Consider the following 24,359-nt stretch of genomic DNA (forward strand, 5'->3'; position numbering starts at 1 on the left):
TTTGTCATCATTTACACAGTTTCAAACCTGTATGACTTTCTTTCTCAGTGCAACCAAAAATGAGATGAGATGAAACTTTGTGAATGTTCAGTGTTCACAGAACTCATATGTGCACTTTTGTAAATGTTCGTTTATGGGTTAACGATTCCTTTAAACAAGTGATATGGCAAACTGATTGACCCATGTATTGCTGTTGAGTCCAATTTTGCTTTATTATTCATTGTTTACCTATAAAACAAGCAAATGTGTGTATTTCAAAGTGTATATGCCACATTTGTGTGGTTGCTCAAAGGTTTTATCTTGCAAGAACTAATCCAACTGTGTGAAAGTTGAACTAAGTACACTTTATGGAAGTTATGATAGAGGTTTATGCACTGTCAATATTTTGGATAACAATAGATAAAGCCATCTGCTACACTGATAGCAGATTGCCTCACTTTGCTGACAGTTGTAAAATGCTTTTTGCTATCTAACATAATATCCACGGTGAATTGGATATACCGAATGAAATTGAATCAAGACATGTCTGTTTGCTTCTATTACCGCTTATGATTTCCACTGACCAGTCTTCGACATGATAGAACATAATGTATGAATCGGCAATAGTGTGATCAGTTTAAATAAAGCATAAATTGTTGAGTTGAAAATGTATTTGTTAGGCAAAGCATGCCAACATAAAATGGTATCCACAACCATTTTAGGAGAATTGAAAAATAAGAGGGATTTGTGACGGCAGCCAAAAATGTAAATTGCTTTAGTCGCAGGGCTGGTGTTTCAATTTATTTGAAAGAGTGAGGACAGAGTTTTTCTGTAATGTAATACGCACTAGTTGTGCACAATAAAACCAGAAAAGCACATTAAGAAAGAATATAGACTGTTTCCAAAGAAACAGTACATAAGTTAAATTAGCAGTGTTTCATGCATTTTGATTAATAAAAAAACATCCTCGTCTCCACAGTAATTTCCAATGCACAAGAAAAAAGCATGTCTCATTCAAAATACCATATGCATTACATCATTTTAATTTCTGCCATCACAATGACCAGCAGACGGACAGATATCTGACAAAAGCACTCCTCCTCCTCCACCATCATGCCTCATGGACCTGCAGAGCTGCTTTGCAGCAACTACCGGGCGGAAACTGTCGTGATGATTCGCTGGCTGAGCCACATTTCCCTGACAGGACTTTAAGTCCCGCCTTTACTGAGGCAAACGCAGCGCTCCGAGAACGCCATTGGTTCAAAGAGCTGTCAATCAATGTATACGCAACTGCACCGGCGAATAGAGAGAAGGCGGGCTCAACTAAGAAAATTATAAGGTCATTGGAATTATCAGCGCTACAAGCCATCGTTACAATGAAGCGATAACAGATAATAATGAAAAATGAAATAAACGGGGGCAAAGTCTACCAAAGAAGCTGCGGTAGGTAAAAGGCAGGCGTGCGGCCGTTACACACCGGCGCGTGCGTCTCAGCGCAGGTAAACGCGGTGGAGGTTTCGCTTAAGCCGATCAAGGTGGGATCGTACGGAACAGCTTCCCCTTCTGCCATTATACACACGTTATTGTGACCACGGAGACCAATATTAAGGTATTTCCTGGACCACAGACACCTACATGCCAAATATTTTAACCATTGTCCATTTCCGGCATCTCCTGTATCATTAATCGTCATGATCGCAGATGTCAACTGCCAGTTAAAGATGCATTTTAAGCGTACATTGTGTCCTGTTCATGTTTGCTGATGGATGCGGTGTCATATGTAACAGTTTATTGCTGATAATCCAGATAAAGGGATATAGGATGCCAGATATCCGCAATGGGCTTTTTTTTTTTTAAATATATAAAACACGCACATCAAATAACGCAGCATAACCGTTACTGATATAGGCCTAACGTTACTACTGGTCGTATAGACACATGCTATAATGTATAGTCTGACTCTGTGAAATCCTCATAATGTATCTTGTGATTGTAACAGTATCAGTAGAGTGAAGCTCAGTGTAACGTTACTGCAGTGCTGTAGTGATGTTCGGTTCTCCAACGACTCGTTCGTTTCAACCGAATCACTAAAACGGACTTTAGTTCACGGTTCTGGAATCAACAACTCACAGACTCGCTCTTTTGTCCGATTCAGAATGAGCCCAAAATACCAGAAATACCACAGAAACGTATTTGAATGGTTTGCATGACAGTTTTATCAACACACATTTGAAAGTAGTTTATAATAAATGGAAAGAAGAAGCTAAAACATTACTGAGAGATGCAAATTAAATGTTAGTATTGTTTATTGTAAATAAATGCAAGTTATATTTGTGTTCTAAACAGCAATAGGATGTAATTCCGCGAACGTGTGATCATGGCGTAAGAGAATCGCTGAATCTCTGAAATGAACTGTTCGAAAGAGCCGAATCGCGGAAATGAGTCGGTATAGTGCTGTACAATCCAATGTGCTCGCTCAGGTTTCCGGGTGGAGCAACGAATTAGGGCTCTGCGGTAATGATTGTGATGATGGCTCTTCTGCATTGCTTAAATAACCATCCGCACCCACAGCACGTCTATCATTTTGTCTTGCTACAACAACACACGGTCACAGGACCGAACAGACGTTACCATGCGGGGCGGGTGGATTCTCCCCAGCATCCTTCACGATAGACAGCCGCGCATTGTTGGATTTCCCTTCTGTATCGAAAACGTATGATGATGGTGGGGGTGCTGATATGACGATGTGTTAACATCACTTCTGTCCGTCATTAGAATGAGAATGTGTGAATGAAATGGCGTATTATCTATAGGTGAATCACACCGGGGCTAGTTGTCACACTTTTACTCCAGTGAACATGTCCCAGAGTAGGGTTTGATACCGTTTCTGGATAGAATTCTTGAATGCAAAGTATTTTACATTTTATTCATTTCCACTGTCATACAGTTCATTTAACACGTGTATACAACGTGGCTTGTTGTTACACTATATGGGGTAAGTTCGTTGTCACAATGGAAACTTTCTTTTTCTGCAAATTTGAACAGTAAAACCTACATGAAACACACAAACAATTCATGAAGCTGTAACAATGGACAAGATTACAAACTTTTGTTCAACAGAAATTGATAAATTAATAAATTGTATAATTATTAAGCTGCCTGCATAATTCTAAATAAATAAATAATTCATAACAAATTAAATCAAAATTCATTATATAGTTTAGATTCCCACCTGAGAGTGGTTGTATTGTGCATTACCAAAATAATATGGTCATTTTGTCCATCTATGTGTTTGCAAAGACTGTACGCCGTGAGTTTTTAAGTTAAAATTTATATTTTAGGCTGTCAGTAGATTAAAATAGTAGATAAAAACAACTTCTATGTATCTCCTGTTTTGAACTAGATGTTTGAAAGCAAGGAACAAAACCACTGCTAAAAAAAAACACATACATTTGTGGACTCAAAACCTTACAGATAGTGCAAGAAAGCCCTTGTGGCAGCTTTCCTATGTGACAACTAGCCCCGGTGTCCCCTATATAGCCTAGCTGGCCTTAGAGTGATGTGATGTGACTGGTAATTCAGCAGGTCAAGCTTCTGCTGCATTCAGATGAGCTGTAGGAAAGGATCGTACAGATCGAATAGCTCTGTTGCCTGACATTCAATCCACCCTAGTTACTTTACAGGTGTTTTAGTGGACAAGAAGGCCTTGAAACACGTCAATACGCTTTAATGTAAAGGAGCATTTTAATGAATTAGCCTACCTTTTATATATATATAATTATCACATTCGTTTGTATCCATCTTCAATGGTCATCAGAAATATGGAAACATAAAAACTGGTTATCCTCCATCATTATGTGTAATAATATCCTTCATATGCATAAATATATTAAATGTGTGATGAAGAGCAGCATTTAAATAAATATTTCAATACAAATGTTTGATTTACTGTCCAAACACATCTGGAAACCTAAGTTACTGACTTTTCTCGAGTAAGATAATACGAGTACTCTGGACTGGTATACCTTTAACATACATTTACAAGGCCAAAGATCTGTTTTCTATCTTGTCTTGATATGATTAAGTGTCTTATCTTGTTAATCTCAGAATCTGTCGATTTAAGAGTTTTGCATATCAACCATTGTAATTATCAGGTTTATAATGATCGTTATAACTTTTATCAAGGTCTTTTTTATAAAAAGGCCCAATAAAATGTTAATGCACTAATGAAGTGTTGAAATTGCTGTCTGAATGACTGTGCTATGTGTGTGTTGTCAGGATGTTGCGGTTGGCGTGCTCCACGGCTCTGCTCTTCGTTCTCAGGCTGTTCGCCGGCCTGTCCTGGTTCCAGGTCCTACCATCCATTCTCATTTTCTACCTGGGTTCTGGAGGATGGAAGTCCATCCATGTGTTTTCAAAGACCATATATCGCGATTTGCAGTAAGTTTATATGTTATAATATCCATTTTAGCTTGCTTCTTTATATACTATAATATGAATATACTTTTTAATATACTTTTCCACTTTTTCAGTGAAAACTCTGAAATGCACTCAAGTGAAAGTATGGAAATTCTGTAGTGACAAAAAAAAAAGTCAAATAAATCAAAACTATCTTGTTTTAGCTTTCCACACTTCATCTATATTCCAGCTCTGGACATTTGGATGTTTGAAACCGTATTGAGTTTCAAACCCTCGCATTCGCAATATGTCAGAGCTCATTGTCTGTCAAACGTAATTTAATTAATTGTAATATGTCTTTACTCTGAAAAAAACGTGTTAAAAACGTGTTAAAAGTCGAACAATTTTTTTTATTTCTTTCATTAATGTTGACAGTCTTAAAAGACTTTTGTAAAAGAAATCTGATTGGTGGTTTTGTGTATAAAGATCACATAATACATTCTTCTGGGCCCATTACATTAAGGGTGTGTTCACACTTGGCAGGTTTGGTTGGATTAAAGCAAACTCTGGAGCGATTGCTCTGTTAGTGTGGTTCATTTTAATAAGTGTGAATGCTGCCATCTGAACCCTGGTGAACACCAAACAAGAGGACTGAAACCACTGAAAAGATGAATGCTCAAGCATACCTGTTTTTTCTCGTCATAGTCGTGATGTTGCCCATCACAGTTCAGTTCAGGCGTCAGAGCCGCGTCTCCTCAAAGCAGATCTTCATGTGTGTGACGGAGGGATTCCTGACGCTGTTTTGACTCCTTTACACATTTTATAAGCTTTTCACGAGTTCTCAGCCGCTCAAAATACCATCATATGTAGCTACACACACACCGCAAGAGCATTTTGCATTTAGGTTCGGTGTTAAAGGTTCGGAGAAAACGAGCAAACCTCAAAAAAAAAAAAAGTGGGAACTTTTAACCACCCTTAAAGAAGTTCCTCAACAACTATAACCGCACATTCCTGTATTACGAGTTATGAGTTTGTTAAGAGGAACAAGTGGTTGAAGTGGGTTTCTGGGTTATTCCTGGCAGGTTCACCCTGTTTTTCCTGATTTTGCTTTTCAAGTTTTTCAATCTTGAACTTGAACTTCCCCCTGAACTTCTATGTTTGATTGGCAAACAAGGCAAAACCTCTGCTAACAATCGCAGTTATGCCGCTGCTTGTAGCAAGTGCTGGGGCTTATGGAGTTCACTTCCACTTCAGGTCCTGGAGGTGTGGGTTTATCTTCATACAGCACAGATTACTCTGTAAGTGCCTGGATTGGAGGATGGAGGCTTTTAGGATAGCTGTTAATGGATGTAAGAACTCTTATGGGACAGGGATCACTGCTTTTAGCAATGTGACAGTGTTTGTGTGCTCTCTCACACACATACACACACACACACACACATACACACACACATACACACACACACACACACACACACACACACACACACACACACACACACACACACACACACACACACACACACCCCCCCACACACACACACACACACACACACACACACACACACAAACTACTTCCTGCCACTTACAGATTTCTTATTTGTCACTTGAGCAAGAAGTTGATGAGACCAGTATAACTATCATTATCATTAAACAGATGATTGTATGCATTAAACCCACACACTAAATGTACAAAATGGTGTAAAGTACTGGTCAAAAGTTTGGAATAATTATATATTTTTTAATGGTTTTGAAAGAAGTATTTTCTGCTCTCCAAGGCTGCATTTATTTGATCAAAAATACAGTAAAAGAGTAATATTGTGAAAAAAAAAAAATATATATATATATTATTCAGCAAAGATGTATTAAATTGATCAAAAGTGACAGTAAAGACATTTTTAAAGTTACAAAAGATTTCTATTTCAAATAAATGCTATTATTTTGATCTTTCTATTAATCGAAGAATCCTGAAAAAATATGTATCACAGTTTCCACATAAATATGAAGCAGCAGAACTCTTTTCAACATTGATAATAATCAGAAATGTTACTTGAGCATCAAATCATATTAGAATGATTTCTGAAGGATCATGTGACACTGAAGACTGGAGTAATGATGCTGAAAATTCAGCTTTGACCACAGGAATAAATTACATTTTACAATATATTTAAATAGTTATTTTAAATAGTAATAATATTTCACAATATTACTGTTTTACTGTTTTGTTTTTGTTTTTTTAATTAAAATAAATGCAGCCTTGGTGACCAGAAGAAGCTTCTTTCAAAAACATAAAAATATCCTAATCATTCCGAACTTTTAAAGTAGTGTATCTATTTTAAATGAAGAGTTCACCCAAAACTCAAAGTAGATGTTTTAAAAAATGTCCGGAATAATACCATCAATTATTTTGTGTTCTTTTACAGTGCAGCCAGTGTGTTGCTGAGGGTAAAGCTGAATGTCAAAAAGCACCTACGTGAGCGCAACACCATCCCCAAACTTTTTGCCAAGTCCCTCAAGAAATACGGTGACAAGACGGCTCTGATTTTCGAAGGAACGGGCGAGAAATGGAGCTTCAAGGAGCTTGACGATTACTCCAACCGCGTGGCTAACCTTCTTCTCCAGAGGGGCTTCAAGGAAGGCGATGTGGTGGCTCTGTTCATGGAGAACCGCTCTCAATACGTGGGGCTCTGGCTGGGCATGGCGAAGATCGGAGTGGAGGCAGCGCTCATCAACTTCAACCTGAGACTGGAGGCCCTGGTTCACTGTGTCAACATCTCCAGCGCCAAAGCGGTGGTGTTCGGCAGTGAGCTAACAGATGGTGAGAAGTGATTCGATCGTTATCAGAGATGAGGAAACTACTCCTAATTTATAGCAGTTAAACCACAGTCAAGCTACGCTTTTGATAAAGTAGCCATGCTGCTACTAACAAATGTAGCTAACTGCATTTGGCTGTGACGGAGGCAGTTTCTTTTTAAATTTGAAATAATTTATTCACTTTGTGAAGCGTGTATTAAACTCCCAAAGTCCACCAGTGCTTCGAAACAGTGAATCAATTGAACCACAAATTCAGCCTACAAATACTCACAACGCAACCCAATACAGAAACAAGCAGCAAATACTCACAACGCAACCAAATATAGAAACAAGCTACAAATACTCACAACGCAACCCAATATAGAAACAAGCTACAAATACTCACAACGCAACCCAATATAGAAACAAGCTACAAATACTCACAACGCAACCCAATATAGAAACAAGCAGCAAATACTCACAACGCAACCAAATATAGAAACAAGCTACAAATACTCACAACGCAACCCAATATAGAAACAAGCAGCAAATACTCACAACGCAACCAAATATAGAAACAAGCTACAAATACTCACAACGCAACCCAATATAGAAACAAGCTACAAATACTCACAACGCAACCAAATATAGAAACAAGCTACAAATACTCACAACGCAACCCAATATAGAAACAAGCAGCAAATACTCACAACGCAACCAAATATAGAAACAAGCTACAAATACTCACAACGCAACCCAATATAGAAACAAGCAGCAAATACTCACAACGCAACCAAATATAGAAACAAGCTACAAATACTCACAACGCAACCCAATATAGAAACAAGCTACAAATACTCACAACGCAACCCAATATAGAAACAAGCTACAAATACTCACAACGCAACCCAATATAGAAACAAGCAGCAAATACTCACAACGCAACCAAATATAGAAACAAGCTACAAATACTCACAACGCAACCCAATATAGAAACAAGCAGCAAATACTCACAACGCAACCAAATATAGAAACAAGCTACAAATACTCACAACGCAACCCAATATAGAAACAAGCTACAAATACTCACAACGCAACCAAATATAGAAACAAGCTACAAATACTCACAACGCAACCAAATATAGAAACAAGCAGCAAATACTCACAACGCAACCAAATATAGAAACAAGCTACAAATACTCAAAACGCAACCCAATATAGAAACAAGCTACAAATACTCAAAACGCAACCAAATATAGAAACAAGCTACAAATACTCACAACACAACCAACTATAGAAACAAGCTACAAATACTCACAACGCAACCAAATATAGAAACAAGCAGCAAATACTCACAACGCAACCAAATATAGAAACAAGCAGCAAATACTCACAACGCAACCAAATATAGAAACAAGCTACAAATACTCAAAACGCAACCCAATATAGAAACAAGCTACAAATACTCACAACACAACCAACTATAGAAACAAGCTACAAATACTCACAATGCAACCAATTGTGTTTCCTTCAGTTGCAGCGCGTTAAGCTCTCTCGGCCACCGTAGGATATTCATTTTACCATCTGGAAGTAATTGGATTGTGTTCATTACATACCAAAATGGAGTCAGGTACTTTAGACAAAAATTGGATTGGTGACATCAATCTAATAGACATTTTGGAGGTGGACAAATTTAATACATTTTGTCTAAATAAATTTTTTTTTTTTTTTTTTTTTTTTTTTTTTATGAGGTGCACTGGTGCATCTTGCACAATAATATACCAAGAATGTGTAGTTTAATGTCAATAGTGTCAGTTGATATCATATTGACTTGCATTTTATGAATAAGATTAGCCTCAATATAGTATCGGTTGAGGCAGCGGTTCAGAAGTGTTGCAAGCAAAAGTGACACACCACAAGAAGCAAATAAGGAAGTGGCACTTGGGCAAAGATTAGTGTGTGAACTGTAGAGAAACAATGAATGAGTAGCATAGAGTAAAGATTTATCTTGAGCAGAGGTCACTCCGTGTAACTCATAGTGAAAGAATGTCATTGCACCAAAGAGTATTCGTTCATGAGGTCACGAAAGGCAGCAAAATCCTAATGAAATCGAGTTTCCTAGTTGTCTCTTAAGTAATTGGATACTGACTCATAAAGCATGCCATGTTGAGTCAGCTTCGTTTCTTATCGATTTCACATTGTCGGGCGTTTGCTTGTCCTGTGCTTTCGCTGAAGGATTTTCTAGGCTCACTTTGTTGCATTATTTGTGTCTGTGATGTATTCACGTATTTCTCTCGCTCTTTAAATGTCTCAGCGCTGTGTGAGGTGCACAGCTCCATGGGAAAGACTGTTAAGCTGTTCTGCTCTGGAGAATGGGACCCTAAGCGTGTTCCTGAAGGGACGGAGCATCTAGAGCCGCTGCTGGAGGAGATGCCTACAAATCAGCCCAGACAACCAGATCGCAGCTTCACAGGCAAGACAATCGAAATGTAGACTTGCCACCATTTAAGGCCTATGAGCTCCTGTCCATTGGAACAGAGCCACCCTGTTTTTTTAGTTTTCCCTATATGCTGAATGTTGTATTATTGCGGATCCCTACACACAACGCAACACATGACATGCAACATATGTATATATACAGTCAAACCAAAAATTATTCAGACACCAGATATAATTGTTTCAATTTTTTTACTAGTGGGTGCGGGACACTATATCTATCTATCTATCTATCTATCTATCTATCTATCTATCTATCTATCTATCTATCTATCTATCTATCTATCTAGATAGATAGATAGATAGATAGATAGATAGATAGATAGATAGATAGATAGATAGATATAGTGTCCCGCACCCACTATATATATATATATATATATATATATATATATATATATATATATATATATATATATATATATACAGTACCAGTCAAAAGTTTGGAAACACTACTATTTTTAATGCTTTTGCAAGAAGTCTCTTGTGCTCACCAAGCCTGCAGTTAAAAAAAAAAAAAAAAAAAAAAAAAAACAGTAATATTATGAAATATTATTACAATTTAAAATAATGGTTCTCTTTTTTAATATACTTTAAAATGTAATTTATTTTTGTGATGCAAAGCTGAATTTTCATCAGCAAGTACTCCAGTCTTTGGTGTCTTATGATCGATCCTTCAGAAATCATTCTAATATGATAATTTGATACTCAGTTATTATCAGTGATGGAAACAGTTGTGCTGTTTAATATATTTTTTTGGAATACTTTTTTCAGGATTCATTGATGAGTAAAACGTTAACAGCATTTATTCATAAAAACAGCATTTATTCAAAATAAAAACATTTCTAACAATATAAATCGTTACCATCACCTTTTATCAATTTAACACATTCTTGTTGAATTAAAGTACTAATTTCTTTAAAAAAAAATAGTTATTGTTCCCAAACTTTAGAACTGTAGTGTATATTGTTACAAAAGATTTATATTCTAAATAAATACAGTTCTTTTTAACTTTTTATTCATCAAATAATCCTGAAAAAAGTATCTCAGGTTATAAAAAAATATTAAGCAGCACAACTGTTTCCAACATTGATCATAAATCAGCATATTAGAATGATTTCTGAAGGATCATAAGACACCAAAGACTGGAGTACTTGCTGATGAAAATTCAGCTTTGCATCACAAAAATAAATTACATTTTAAAGTATATTAAAAAAGAGAACCATTATTTTAAATTGTAATAATATTTCATAATATTACTGTTTTTTTTTTTTTTTAACTGCAGGCTTGATGAGCATAAGAGACTTCTTTCAAAAGCATTAAAAATAGTAGTGTTTCCAAACTTTTGACTGGTACTGTATATATATTAGAGATGCACCGATTGATCGGCTGGTGACCGGAATTGGCCGATTTTCACGTGATCGGCCATGACCGGCGACCGGCCGGTCAGTCTGACATATGCCGATTTTATGCCGGTCAAATGCACTCGGGCGCCGCATGATTAACCTTTTGAGAGGTATGGTCTCATATGGGATTTTTATTTCTGTGCCCCTGAGAGTAACGTTACGGTGCCACAATTAGAATGTTCAGTGACGTCGCAGTCGCATAACTGCCAGATTCAAACTGTGCTTTCGCGCGTTGGCTGGCGCTGAGCCAGAGTCGGACGCGTTCAGCCGCAGCGCTGTCATATATCACAACTAAGCAGTGTTTACTCTATTCTTCTCAGTTCACCGGCCACTTTATTGCATTTATTTCGGGAGAAACTGACGAATTCGCGTGCTTTAAATCCGACTGACAGGACAACATTGCGGCAACCATCTCATGTTATAGATCAAGATTATTTATAAAGGTTTTAAAACGACCAAACACACTCACTTACACGTATTTAAGAATCGGAATATCAGATAGGCTAGTTGATGACATGGTAAGCAAGTTTGTTATATTATAATATTTTGAATAAAAAAGAAAAAGCGAAATAAAAGCGACACATCTGTCATACAGTATTATTGTGGCTGCGGTGTATCGCGTGACGCGTCCCCATGGAAACATTAAAGGGAACGTTCACCTTGAAAAAACTCACTCTGGGAGTGGGGGTGTCAGTTAGAATATTTTAAACTTACGCGTGAAAGGGTTAAAGAAAAGATCGAAAATAAATATTTGTGTGTGCTGTAAAGTGGTTAGAAAATGTTTTAATCGGAATCGGCTAAAATCGGTATCGGCAGGTCAAACTCAATGAAAAATCGGAAATCGGAATCGGCCTAGAAAATTGTAATCGGTGCATCTCTAATATATATATATATATATATATATATATACATTTAACGATGTCTTACATTTATGTAAGTGAGGATAGCAAAATAAAGTAAACTGTGACATATTATACCCAAAAATTCTTCATACATTGACTACCAGTAAAATGTCTTCAAATTTGGGACCAAATATTCAGACACTTTGACCTGACCTTGTTTTGCTTAAGTGTTTTTTCTTTAATTGCTAATGCGACCTTTTTACACCACAGACTGAACAAAATTAAGCATTGCTTAGAAACTGGTTGACCTAAATTGGTATTATCTAACTGTGTACTTAAATTTAACAGCTATTCAACCTAATTCATTTGTGAAACAGTCTAACAGAAGGATGGACAAAACCAGTGAAATATCAACTGATTTGATAACTGAGTTCTTGTCATATTTTATTAACATTTTCTAAACTATAGCAAATAAACTGTGATATGTTGATATGTGAGAAATGTTGAAGGTGTCTGAATACATTTTGGTTTGACTGCATGTATATATGTATATATTACAAATACACAAAATTTAAGACATTGACCTCAGTCTGAATATTTCCATTCTTTTTGTTTTGTTGCGTTTGACTTAAACAGGCCTTTTAGGATGTTAAAAGTCACATTACCAACCAGGAGCCAGATTTACTAAACCGAGCAAATTAGCGTGAGACCGCAATCCCATAAAGTGCCGGTGGGAGTGGAAAGTTCTGAACCTGATCAACTGACAATACACAAATTAAAGAACAGCGATGCCGTCATGTCAAGTGCAAAATAGGTTAAGGCATGCTTTTTTGGAGTGGTAAAAAATGGTGCAAATACCAGTAAATTGACTAGTGCATTAGTGACTGGCACAAGCTCTTAGTAAATCTGGCCCATAAATCACATTACCAACTAGATGTTTAATCGTTTTTTCTTCTTCTTTGCTTCTAGATCGCCTTTTTTACATTTACACGTCGGGAACCACTGGGATGCCAAAAGCTGCTATCGTTGTACATAGCCGGTCAGTGTTCATTTTCTCAACTTCTCAGTCTCTCGTTCCTTGCTTTCTCTTTTTTTTTCCTCTTTCAATGAATCAAACTCCCTGTTTTTCACCCCGTCTTTCCTGCGTTCTTTCCTCAGGTATTACCGCATGGCTGCCTTGGTGTACTATGGTTTCAGAATGAAGTCTGAGGATGTGCTTTATGACTGCTTACCACTTTACCACTCAGCAGGTACATCACTGAACACAGGCTGCTCTACACCTTCATGATATGTGCACGCACGTCCTGTCACAGTCTGGTTCAGGCTACTTCCTGTGCGAGTTTTGTGTCTTGTTTTGATGGATGTCTACATAAGATCCTTGAGTCCAATGCTGTATTGAGAAAAATAACTTTGTTTATATTTTATTGGTTTAACCAACTATTTGTGAGTCTTTAATCTGGAAGTAATCAATAGGTTTGTTCTGAGGTCAGAGTTGTTCTCTGTGGCAGGAAACATAGTGGGAGTTGGCCAGTGCCTGATCCATGGAATGACTGTGGTGATCAGGAAGAAGTTCAGTGCATCAAAGTTCTGGGATGATTGTATCAAATACAACTGCACGGTGAGTAATGGAATATATGGATTATTATGGAATATACAAGAAATTAATTTGCTGATAGTTTTTACAGCAAATTACAGCAAAGATGTATTCAATTGATCAAAAGTGACAGTAAATATTTTTATGCTACAATAGATTTTGATTTTGAATAAATGCTGTTTATGAATATTCTATTTATCAAAGAATCCTGAGAATTTTTTTTATCATAGTTTCCACAAAAATATGAAGCAGCAGAACTCTTTTCAACATTGATAATAATCAGAACTGTTACTTGAGCATCAAATCATCATATTTGAATGATTTCTGAAGGATCATGTGACACTGAAGACTGGAGTAATGATGCTGAAAAATTAGCTTTGATCACAGGAATAAATTACACTTTAACATATATTACAATAGAAAACAGCTGTTTTAAAATTGTAATATTCTTTCACAATATTAATACAACTTTTTTTTTTTTTTATCAAATAAATGTAGCCTAGGTGAGCAGAAGAGACTTCTTTAAACATTAAAAATCATATCGACCCCAAATGATAGTGTATAAAAAATGTGATATCTGTGAATTTTTCATTTACTTTTCATTTGTATAGACTTTTATTTTTTAAGATGAAGACTCAGAAAATTTTATGAAAAAATTAGTTTTTATATTTATATGCATTTACATGTTGATTATATAGCAATACGTAATAATAAGCAGCAGTATTCTATTCATGTACAGTAGTCAACATTTGAAGTGGACCAAAAAAGTTCATCAAAGTTGTCCTAAGACAAGAACGGGTATTGTTCAAAATTCATGAATAACTTTGATGAAAGGTTTTGATCCACTTCTGTTTAAAAGAACTGATTCACAGAAATGAATGGAAGTCTTCTATTGATTCTGGATAAAATGAGGGGAAAAAAATAGATATCACGATTCTAAACAAAATAACATGTAATTTACTACTTACTTAAAAAGACTTCATTGTTTAATTACTGTATGAATCAGAGTTTTTGAAACATGAATGAATGATTCAATTATAAATATTTAACAGTCACTTGTCGCCACCTACTGGTGTAATTGATACCACCTTTATTTGAAGCGTCAAGTTGCTTTCAAAGATGATTTGCTCTATTTTGATCGCTACCGTAGACATCAATGTTTATATCCGAACTCATCCCATTACTTCTGTGATAATCTGGGAAAACAGAAAGAATTATACTGTGTGGTTGAAGAGACTGTTTCATACCTATACATGACAACTGCTCTCTCTTGATCAGCGCCAACGCAGATCTGAATGTTCGCTGTGATCACAGCCTAGGCTACTTGTCAAAGGTTTAATAGACAAAGTCAAACAAAATCATATTCAATATATTTTACATTCAGTAAATTTACAGAGGGCTTCAGCTTTAATCTTATAGCTGTGGGATTGCAAATTGTAGTTGTGTTGCATGGAAATGTAGCTTTATGGAGTTTTTAAAATATCATTTTTGGTCTCAGATCGTGCAGTACATTGGCGAGATCTGCCGCTATTTGCTGAACCAGCCAAAGAAGGACATGGAGCACCAACACATGGTCCGCATGGCCCTCGGAAACGGCCTTCGCCGGTCCATCTGGGAGGAGTTCACCAACCGCTTCAACATACCACAGATCGCAGAGTTCTACGGCGCCACCGAGTGCAACTGTAGCCTGGGCAACTTCGACAACCAGGTCTGTCCTAACAAAAGCACACCTTAGACTGAGTGTCTGTAAACAGCCTTTTTGAGTAGCACACACTTGCAAACCTACACAATAGTGGATAATGCATGCAGAAAAGGATATATAGGGTTTTAAGGGTTGCAGCAATTAGTGTTGTGTATTACCATACCATTACCATTTTACAAGGCCATCTACAATATGTTCAGTAATCAAGCACAGGTGGTTATGGGCCATTAATGGTGCTGATTGGAAATGCACCTAGCTCTTTATTTTGCTCGACACAGTATTTCGTTTTGAAGAGTGTGAGGTGATCATATGATGTTTTGACTGCAGACGGGGGCCTGTGGATTCAATAGTCGGATCCTTCCCTACATCTACCCCATCCGCTTAGTCAAAGTGGACGAGGAGACCATGGAGCTTATCAGAGGACCCGATGGAGTCTGTATCCCATGTGGTCCAGGTACAGTACTTGCCAACATTCGTGCTTAGTACACAGGGGAGCAGACAGAAATTTAGCGGTTGATGATATGGATTTTTTTTTATGGCCAATTCTGATATTTACAACTTGCTAGTGCCGGGTTGGATCCCTTTTTGCCTTCAGAACTGCCTTATTTCTTTATGGATTAGATTCAACTAGGTGCTGGAAACATTCCTCAAATATTTTGGTCCATATTGACATGATAGCATCACGCAGTTGCTGCAGATTTGTCGGCTGCACATCCATGATGCGAATCTCCAGTTCCAGCACATCCCAAAGCTTCTCTATTGGATTGAGATCTGGTGACTGTGGAGGTCATTGGAGTTCAGTGAACTCATCATCATGTTCAAGAAAACAGTTTGAGATGATTTGAACTTTGTGACATGGCATGTTATCCTGCTGGAAGTAGCCATCAGAAGATGATACACTGTGGTCATAAAAGTATGGACATGGTCAGCAACAATACTCAGGTTGGCTGTGGCGTTTAAATGACGCTCAGTTGGTACTAAGGGGCCCAGAGTATGCAAAGAAAATATCCCACACATCACTACACCACCAGCAGCCTGAACCGCTGAAACAAGGCAGGATGGATCCATGCTTTCATCCATGTTGTTTACGCCCAATTTCTGAGCCGGCCATCGAAATGTTGTAGCAGAAATCGAGAATCATCAGACCAGACAATGTTTTTCCAATCTTCTGTTGTCCAATTTTGGTGAGTCCATGTGAATTGTAGCCTCAGTTTGCTGTTCTCAGCTGACAGGAGTGTCACCGGTGTGTCTTCTGCTTCTGTAGCTCATCTGCTTCAGTGTTTGATGTGTTGTGCGTTCAGAGATGCTCTTCTGCAGACCTCAGTTGAAATGAGTGGTTAGTTGAGTTACTCTTGCCTTTCTATCAGCTCGAACCAGTCTGGCCATTCTCCTCTGAACTCCGGCATCAACAAGGCACAGAACAGAACAAGGCACAGAATATATTTTCTCTTTTTCAGACCATTATTTGTAAATCCTAGAGATGATTGTGTGTGAAAATCCCAGCAGATCAACAGTTTTCTGAAATACTCAGACCAGCCCGTCTGGCACCAACAATCATGCCACATTCAAAGTCACTTAAATCCCCTTTCTTCCCCATTCTGATGCTCAGTTTAAACTTCAGCAGATCGTCTTGATCATGTCTACAATGCTTAAATGCATTGAGTTGCTGCCATGTGATCACACTATTCAATTTAAAGATAGTAAATAACATGCTGCAATGAAATTAATTAATTAGACTTAATATTTACAAAATCTGAAAAAAAATGAAAATAACTTGATATTTATATTTATATAAAAAAATTATTTCCCCTTAAAAAAATAAACCTGTAAAATAAACAGATTTATATTTATTGATATTTAGACAACACAGTCAGCATTCATCGCCGCTAGTTCTTTGACTTCAGCTTGGTATGTCCCGGCCTTTAGACATTCAGGCACTGACCTTCTTAGCGCTGTCAAAATAAAAGTCCCGCTTCTTACAGTTATCAGCCAAACACAAAACCTCATCGGCCTTTAATTTAAAAATGCCAAATATTGACTGATATACAGCTCTTAATATTAAGTTATTTCACTTAAGGATTTATTTAGTAAGATTATGCCTGAAAAGGTTTTGGATTTTTTTATCATATGTTAAGTTAAAAAATATATATATAATATGACTTGCTTTGCTTTGTTTTATTGTATTTATATCATATTTGTATTTTTGTAATTGAATTTTTGCCATGAAAATAGCCTTAGATGCTAAACTATCTATCTATATCAGTCGACCACTACAGAAAATGCAAAAATATAATTTATCGTCCATTTCCTTACTGTGTTTCTCAGGAGAACCTGGTCAGTTGGTTGGCCGAATCATTCAGAACGACCCCCTCAGACGATTCGACGGCTACGTCAATCAGTCAGCCACTAATAAGAAGGTTGCCCACGATGTCTTCAAAAAGGGAGACAGTGCATATCTGTCAGGTATTGTATTTTGAAACACTTTACACAACCGCACTCTTGCTTGCATACACTCAGCTAGATAATAGAAGTTGTTTGCTTCTCCTCTCTCAGGAGACGTGCTGGAGATGGACGACTATGGCTACATGTATTTCAAAGACCGCACAGGAGACACGTACCGCTGGAAAGGAGAGAACGTGTCCACCACCGAGGTGGAGGGAACTCTGAGCCGTCTGCTGGACATGAAAGATGTGGTGGTGTATGGAGTCGAGGTGCCAGGTAACGGCACATTTATCCACCTTTTCTGTTTGGTTTTATCCTGTCTTTCTCTCTCGATGACATGTCATCCTGTTTAAGAAAATCTTGGCTAAAATAGGCAAATCAATCTGCAGCACACATAGAGTTTACTCATCAGGGACTATATCTTCAAGTGGAAGGAAAAAAATAATAATTGGCAGGAGTTTCGTGCTGAAGAGGTTTATTTATAATAAAAAAAATTAGTTTAAAAATTGTTCAGGCGCTTTATAAATATATGTGGTACATTTGAAAAGAGAAAAAAAATTGCGACGATCTTAATTACACAGAATCCCTACGGGTTTTTAAAAAGTCTTAAATTATTTTATTTTTTTAAAATCTTTAATATTATAATATTATTTTTAGGTTTGACTCATCCCTTTTCTTAAAAAAATGGTTTAACGGAACACTTCGACTTTTTGGGACTTAAGCTTATTCACCGTATCCCCCAGAGTTAGATAAGTCCATACATACCTTTTTCATCTCCGTGCGTGCTGTAAGTCTGTTTGACGCACCCACCGCTAGCCTAGCTTAGCACAAAGACTGGATGTAAATGGCTACAGCTAGCATACTAATCCCAATAAGTGACAAAATAACGCCAACATTTTCCTATTTACATGTTGTGATTTGTATAGTCACAGTGTGTACAAATAACAAGGTCATATGAGACACAGCCATTTTTTAAACATTTAAATACTGGGAACTATTTTCTCAGAAGGCGAAGCACTGCTACTTCATCATTTTTATAATCTTAACGTAAAGTTTCAATCGTGGCCATTTTCCAGTTTTGGTTGTTACCCATAGACTACCCTACCCCACTCATATGGTTTTAATTGTATTATTATTATTAGTTTATATATTGTTATTAGTTTTAAAAACCCTGCAGAGACCCTGATTGCACGACTAATTGGCAAAGAAATAAATGCACATGACATGATACGATTTAAGATTCAAGGTAAAATGATCTTGTAACAATAAAGAGAGCATCTCTAAAGACACTGTTTTGCGGTGAACTGTTCCTTTTAAGTGTTTTGAAGTAACATGAATCACCGGGTGCCAAGCCAGTCTGTGGAGAGGAGAATAATTAATTTCAACAAAGCTGACTACAGCAGCTCCTGAAGGATTCTGGGAATACACAGCCAAACAAAGATCTTCTCTTGGCCTGGCTCTGGTTTTGCTTACACTAGATCTATAAAGATATGGCGGCAGAGTGCTTGAATAATAGCTCATTTGGCATTTGAGACCGCCAGCTGAAAAATACACTCTCACCTTCAAAACAAAGTCATCAGCAGATCTGGAATTGTGGGTCTATAACATGTAGGTGTACGTGTACATCATACGCTGATAACCATCAAAATGTTTCAAGAGTCTAAATGCAAATCAATAAACCAATGACTATGACAATGAATATGTGAGATTTTGAAATCATAAGGGTTTTCTTTAGCCTTGACTTTAGCATGAACAGACACACCCAAGACTGCAATGTTGAAAAAGCAGAACAACAATTAAAGTGTTCACATACCAAACCGAATCAGGAAAATGGGCAAAAACCTTGCTGTGTTAATCTGGTTTTACTAAAACTGTGTTTTTATCTGGGAAATGTCATTTTTAAGAAATTTGGCTAATGTGATCCCACCTTTGTTTTCAAACATCTGTGCCTCCATTAAGCCTGATGTTATTATTCAGACTTATTATTACCAACTTGCTAAATTACTGTAATTGACCTCAAAGAGAAAACTAACTGCAGAAGAGAAAAAGAGCAGGTTTTACAAATGGATGGTATAGCGCCTTTTGTGGCAGTGCTGAGAATGCATCGCATGAGGATGTCATTGTGTGATTCATATGGATGTTTTTTTTTTTTTTTTTTTTTCTCAGGAGCTGAAGGCAAGGCAGGGATGGCGGCCATAGCAGACCCGGACCACAGCTCAGACCTGGCGAAGTTTAGCAGGGACCTGGAGAAAGCCCTGCCGCCCTATGCCCGGCCCGTGTTTCTGCGCTTCCTGCCCGAAGTGAACAAAACAGGTGAGATATGGCACGTCTAATCTCAGCCTCAGACAGCCCACAGACTGCCAACTGACCCCTGTCTGATGAATATTGTTGATATCACAGAAACAATCCTGTCCTGTTTTAGAACGGAACCCAAAATGTAAATATTCCATGTGCCAAGTTTTTATTCACCAGTAACGTATTGGTGCTTTCCATTTAACCTTAAATTATGCAACGGTACATTGTGTCCATTTCTAAAGCATTTTTTCCCATAAATGGATTTAAAGTGCTGATTTTACTTTAAATATAACTAGGATTCCTATGGGTCCTTAATGTCTCAACTTCAATTTGATCAAAGGTAATGTCATAAAAAGTCTTAAATAACTTCAATAGTATAGCATAAGTCTTAAATATTATTTTAGGATATCTTAAATTTGTGGACAGAAAAAAAAACAGGTACTGCGATATTATCTAATGTAATCATTAAACTTCAAAAGGCTGTGATTTAAAGTCCCCCTGTGGTGAAAAATCAAGTTATGATGTCTATGTGGTGTTTTTAATTGCAAATTCATAAGTTTTTAGTATTTTAAAACTGCAGTGAACCAAAGACAGTCTCAAAAATGCGGTTGTTTCTGATCACAAATTACCTTATAAGTTGTTGTAAGTGGATTTCTGAGCTGGTGCGAGTGAGTGGAGGCGGGGCTAATTTGCATGTTTATAGAGCCATGTATACTAAATAAAGGAAGGGTGTAGTTACATTCAAGCTATTTTAAGTCATCAAGAATTTTTTTCAAGGAAAAATGTTTAAATGTGTTATTTTGGTGATCAGTTTTAAGGGATAAAATTTACTACAGGGGGACTTTAATGAAATAAATGTGAGCACTGCACGTTCAAAGTTAAATCGCAGCAGTGTTGCTTTGCACGTTCTACAGGCTCACGGTTTCACGTCAGTTCGCCATCAATGAATACTGCATATTTATGTTAAGCAATTGCTTATGATCTACTACTGATGAATTATGACACTTTATGTTGTGGTGTTTATATTGTAATATGTTGTAGATGGTTATAACAGTGCATATTTTATCTGTAATTTTTAAATGAGCTGGTGGAAGTAGGAAAGCATAGAGTTCTGGTGTATTTTAGGCTTATTTAAAATAAAAAGAACTGCTTTTTAATTTTTTCTGGATATTATTGGTATTTTAGTCACAAAACAAACTGAATCTGGCGTTTAATTCCACCATGTCATAGAAGGAAAGATTAAGAACATTATTCTGTAAATAGATTATTTTATTTCTTCTCAATGCTGTTTTTTAGATTTTGTGAACACTCACAATTAACAATGTACATTTATTAAAAAAAACACAACACAAGGGACTACACAGCCTAAATCATAACAACAAACCAGCGAAGGGTTACTACAATATGTAGCCTACTTTGGTAGTGCAAGTTAACAAAAAAGCAGTTTGATCCTCCTCTGTTATATTTTTAATATCACCATGTTCAATAAATATTAAAAAGGGGCTCCAGACTCTTTTAAATTTGGCTTCTTTACCCTTAAGAATATGCAATGCAGTATATAGATTTTGCTAGTATTAGCATGTGTTTTTAAATGTTTTTTTTTTTTTTGCCTGACATTAAATTTATTATTATTATTATTATTATATCAGAAAAATCCATTATCTATCAACATCTAATTCATATGTATTGATATACTGATTGATATATTATTGATATATCCTGTTTATATATCATACATCCTGTTTAATTAAGTAAAATAATCTGAGATGCATTATTTATTTTGAGATTGTATTTGTATTGGTTTGTTCTGCCTGGACATACAGTATTCATTTTATTTGTGCAGGTTTTAAAGTTTCATTTTAAAAACTCTGCAGATACTCTGTAAAACACTGGGCCTTCATACAGTCTAATCTTCTATCAAAACCCAAAGGTTGAACGTTTTGTACTGTACTGTATTTTTTTTAAATTACAGACCCTTGAACTTGACATGTTGGACAGTGCAGATGATTGAGGCCAGTTATATTACACCTTCTGCCCATTTCGGTGCAGCCTTACTCTGACATGTTCAGGGTTACATTAAATATGACAATTGGGGAACATATACAGTCTAAGGTTCTAACAAAATCTAAAGATTGAACATTTTTTACTGTACAAAAAATGACTTATGGACCCTTGAACTTGATGGGGCAATACAGATAATTGAGCCAAAAGATGTGCAGTGCGCCAGTGCATAGTATAAAATGCTAAGCATGTGGTTTTCTTTCAGGGACTTTCAAATTCCAGAAGACAGACATGCGACGGGAGGGATTCGACCCCAGTGTCGTCTCTGACAAACTCTACTTCCTGGACTGCACTAAGGGACAATATGTGGAGCTGAACGTAGAGCTCCATCGCAGCATCGTCTCAGGAAAGCAGAAATTATGAGACTACTGCCAACCTCCACGCATTCCCTCACCACCCCGCCTTCAACAGCCCTCAAACCCCACCCCCCCCTCATCACCCCGCCCCTCGTTACCTCAACAAACACAGTGAGGGGCCGCAGGAACGCATTCTGGACACTTATTCAAGCCCCATATTCATTCTCATAGCCCACCTCTCTTACAACCGAGATGGGACTGAGGTGGTGTTCAGCCATCTTGAAAACAAAACAACAAAATTAAGCAATTTAGCAAACAAGAATACAAAAAACCAACAGCAAGGAAAGGCACAAGGACCAACTACACGTCTGTCAAATGGTAAAGCTTTCCCTTTGCCTCAGCTGCACAATGCTCGCCTGGCTACAGGATTCGGGACTGACACGCGTTCATTTTGACGGATCTGACAAGCGACTGCCATCGTAAATGCGCCACCAAACCATGCGGATCGACGTGCAATACAAACCCAGCACTGGCTGCGCACTTGTCAGCTGCCATGACTTGATCAATGCTGTTTATTTAAATGTGCACCAAATATATTTAAGTTGTAGAATAGCTCATCATCAATTTTCAAGTTCTGAATCTATATGCTGCATTGAAGACATCCATGATCGCACTGCTACTGTGTCTATTTTACCTCTCCGGGCGTTAGTGTGCAGCGTCAATCATGAAAGCAGATGTCTATAGACCGAACAGCCCGGTGCGACATTGTGCAGAGTGGGCTTCATGGGTTCGCTTCGATTTGCTAGACGTGACGACCGTTCAGATCCGGGCGAGGACCTCCTGGACTCTACAGGACACTATAGTGGACTTTGCAAAGAGGTGAATGAAAGTAGTAAACTACTCTGGTGCTAAAGAGTGAACATCCTCCCCATCTGCAAAGTGGCGCCAGACCTAAAAAAAAAACGTGAAGAGAACGGAAGCAGAGTAGAATGAAGGGAAAGTGATGTAGGCTATCTGTCACCTGGGTTTTAGTTTTTCTTTCAGCAGCATGAATGATTGATGCAAACAGAGCACTGTGCCTTACTGTCAGGTCACCACGTACGTAGTGTTATCGCTCTTGCCCTGTATCATTACTCCAACTGGCCCTGGACGTCTCTTTAACAGCTAGTTTATTTTCTAGACCTAGCTTGTACTCCCCTCCCATTAAAAATTCCCATCATGCAAAGTATCCGGCACTACATCTATGGGCATCCTTTCCCTTCCATGTGTATTTTGCACCATCTTCTCTTGCAAACTTTCCTGTTCTCCTTCGCCCACTGACAGCGGATTATTTATTTATATCGTAGCAAGTATTTAAGTGTGTGTGCACGTGTGATGAGATGATTCTGTGTGACAGCACTTGATTTTCTCCAGTCACTTTGTTTGGCCACTATAAATTATAAATATGTGTACGGCACATATGTGGGAAAACATTGAACTTTGTTGACATTATATGGACGAGTATCATGAGGAACATACTTTACCAAAAAATAAATGTAAAAAAAAATTATACTTTGCATAAAAACAATGAAGCCTATTTTGCAATGTTTTTCCATTATTTTCATTAAAAATAAGGATTTGTCATTACTGTAATGCAAAAAATCTAATTCTCATTACCATAATGGCAAAAAAATTTATTCACATTAAAAATGTAATTCTCATTACGTTACAATTTTTTTTAGTTCATTACCATAATGACAAAAAAAAACTCATTACCATGACAAAAATCGAATTAACATTACCATAATGACAATAAAAAATCTTTCTCATTACCGTAACAACAACAAAAATTCATTCTCATTACCATAATGACACTAAAATGCTAATTTCCATTACTATAATGACAATAACATCTCATTCTGATTACCGAAATGGCAATAATCAAACTCTTATTATTGTAATGACAATAAAGTCTCATTCTTATTACTATTAATGACACACACAAAAAAAAAAAAAAACATTTCTTATCGGAATGACAGTAAGATCTCATTATAATTACCGTAATGACAAAAAATC

The 24,359-nt window shown here is 37.0% G+C and overlaps 1 protein-coding gene across 1 annotated transcript; it reads left to right on the forward strand.

Moving 5' to 3' along the window:
• Positions 1 to 1,273: 1,273 nt before the first annotated feature.
• Positions 1,274 to 24,316, forward strand: slc27a4 (solute carrier family 27 member 4). Its single transcript, XM_084400548.1, has 13 exons — positions 1,274 to 1,588; positions 4,258 to 4,419; positions 6,801 to 7,195; positions 9,485 to 9,643; positions 12,884 to 12,953; positions 13,073 to 13,164; positions 13,423 to 13,532; positions 15,007 to 15,216; positions 15,538 to 15,664; positions 17,536 to 17,673; positions 17,764 to 17,928; positions 19,819 to 19,965; positions 22,214 to 24,316. The coding sequence occupies exons 2-13, from the start codon at positions 4,259 to 4,261 to the stop codon at positions 22,369 to 22,371; spliced, it is 1,932 nt and encodes a 643-aa protein (XP_084256674.1). The 5' UTR covers positions 1,274 to 1,588; position 4,258; the 3' UTR covers positions 22,372 to 24,316.
• Positions 24,317 to 24,359: the final 43 nt, after the last annotated feature.

The sequence above is a fragment of the Rutilus rutilus genome, assembly GCF_951802725.1.
Source record: "Rutilus rutilus genome assembly, chromosome: 25".
In the NCBI taxonomy this organism is placed as follows: domain Eukaryota; kingdom Metazoa; phylum Chordata; class Actinopteri; order Cypriniformes; family Leuciscidae; genus Rutilus; species Rutilus rutilus.

Excerpts from the sequence above, each read along its gene's own strand:
- slc27a4 (XM_084400548.1), top strand. The coding sequence starts at position 4,259 with ATGTTGCGGTTGGCGTGCTCCACGGCTCTGCTCTTCGTTCTCAGGCTG. Across the intron at positions 4,420-6,800 it reads ACCATATATCGCGATTTGCA|TGCAGCCAGTGTGTTGCTGA; the intron begins GTAAGTTTATAT and ends GTTCTTTTACAG. Across the intron at positions 19,966-22,213 it reads GCCCGAAGTGAACAAAACAG|GGACTTTCAAATTCCAGAAG; the intron begins GTGAGATATGGC and ends GTTTTCTTTCAG.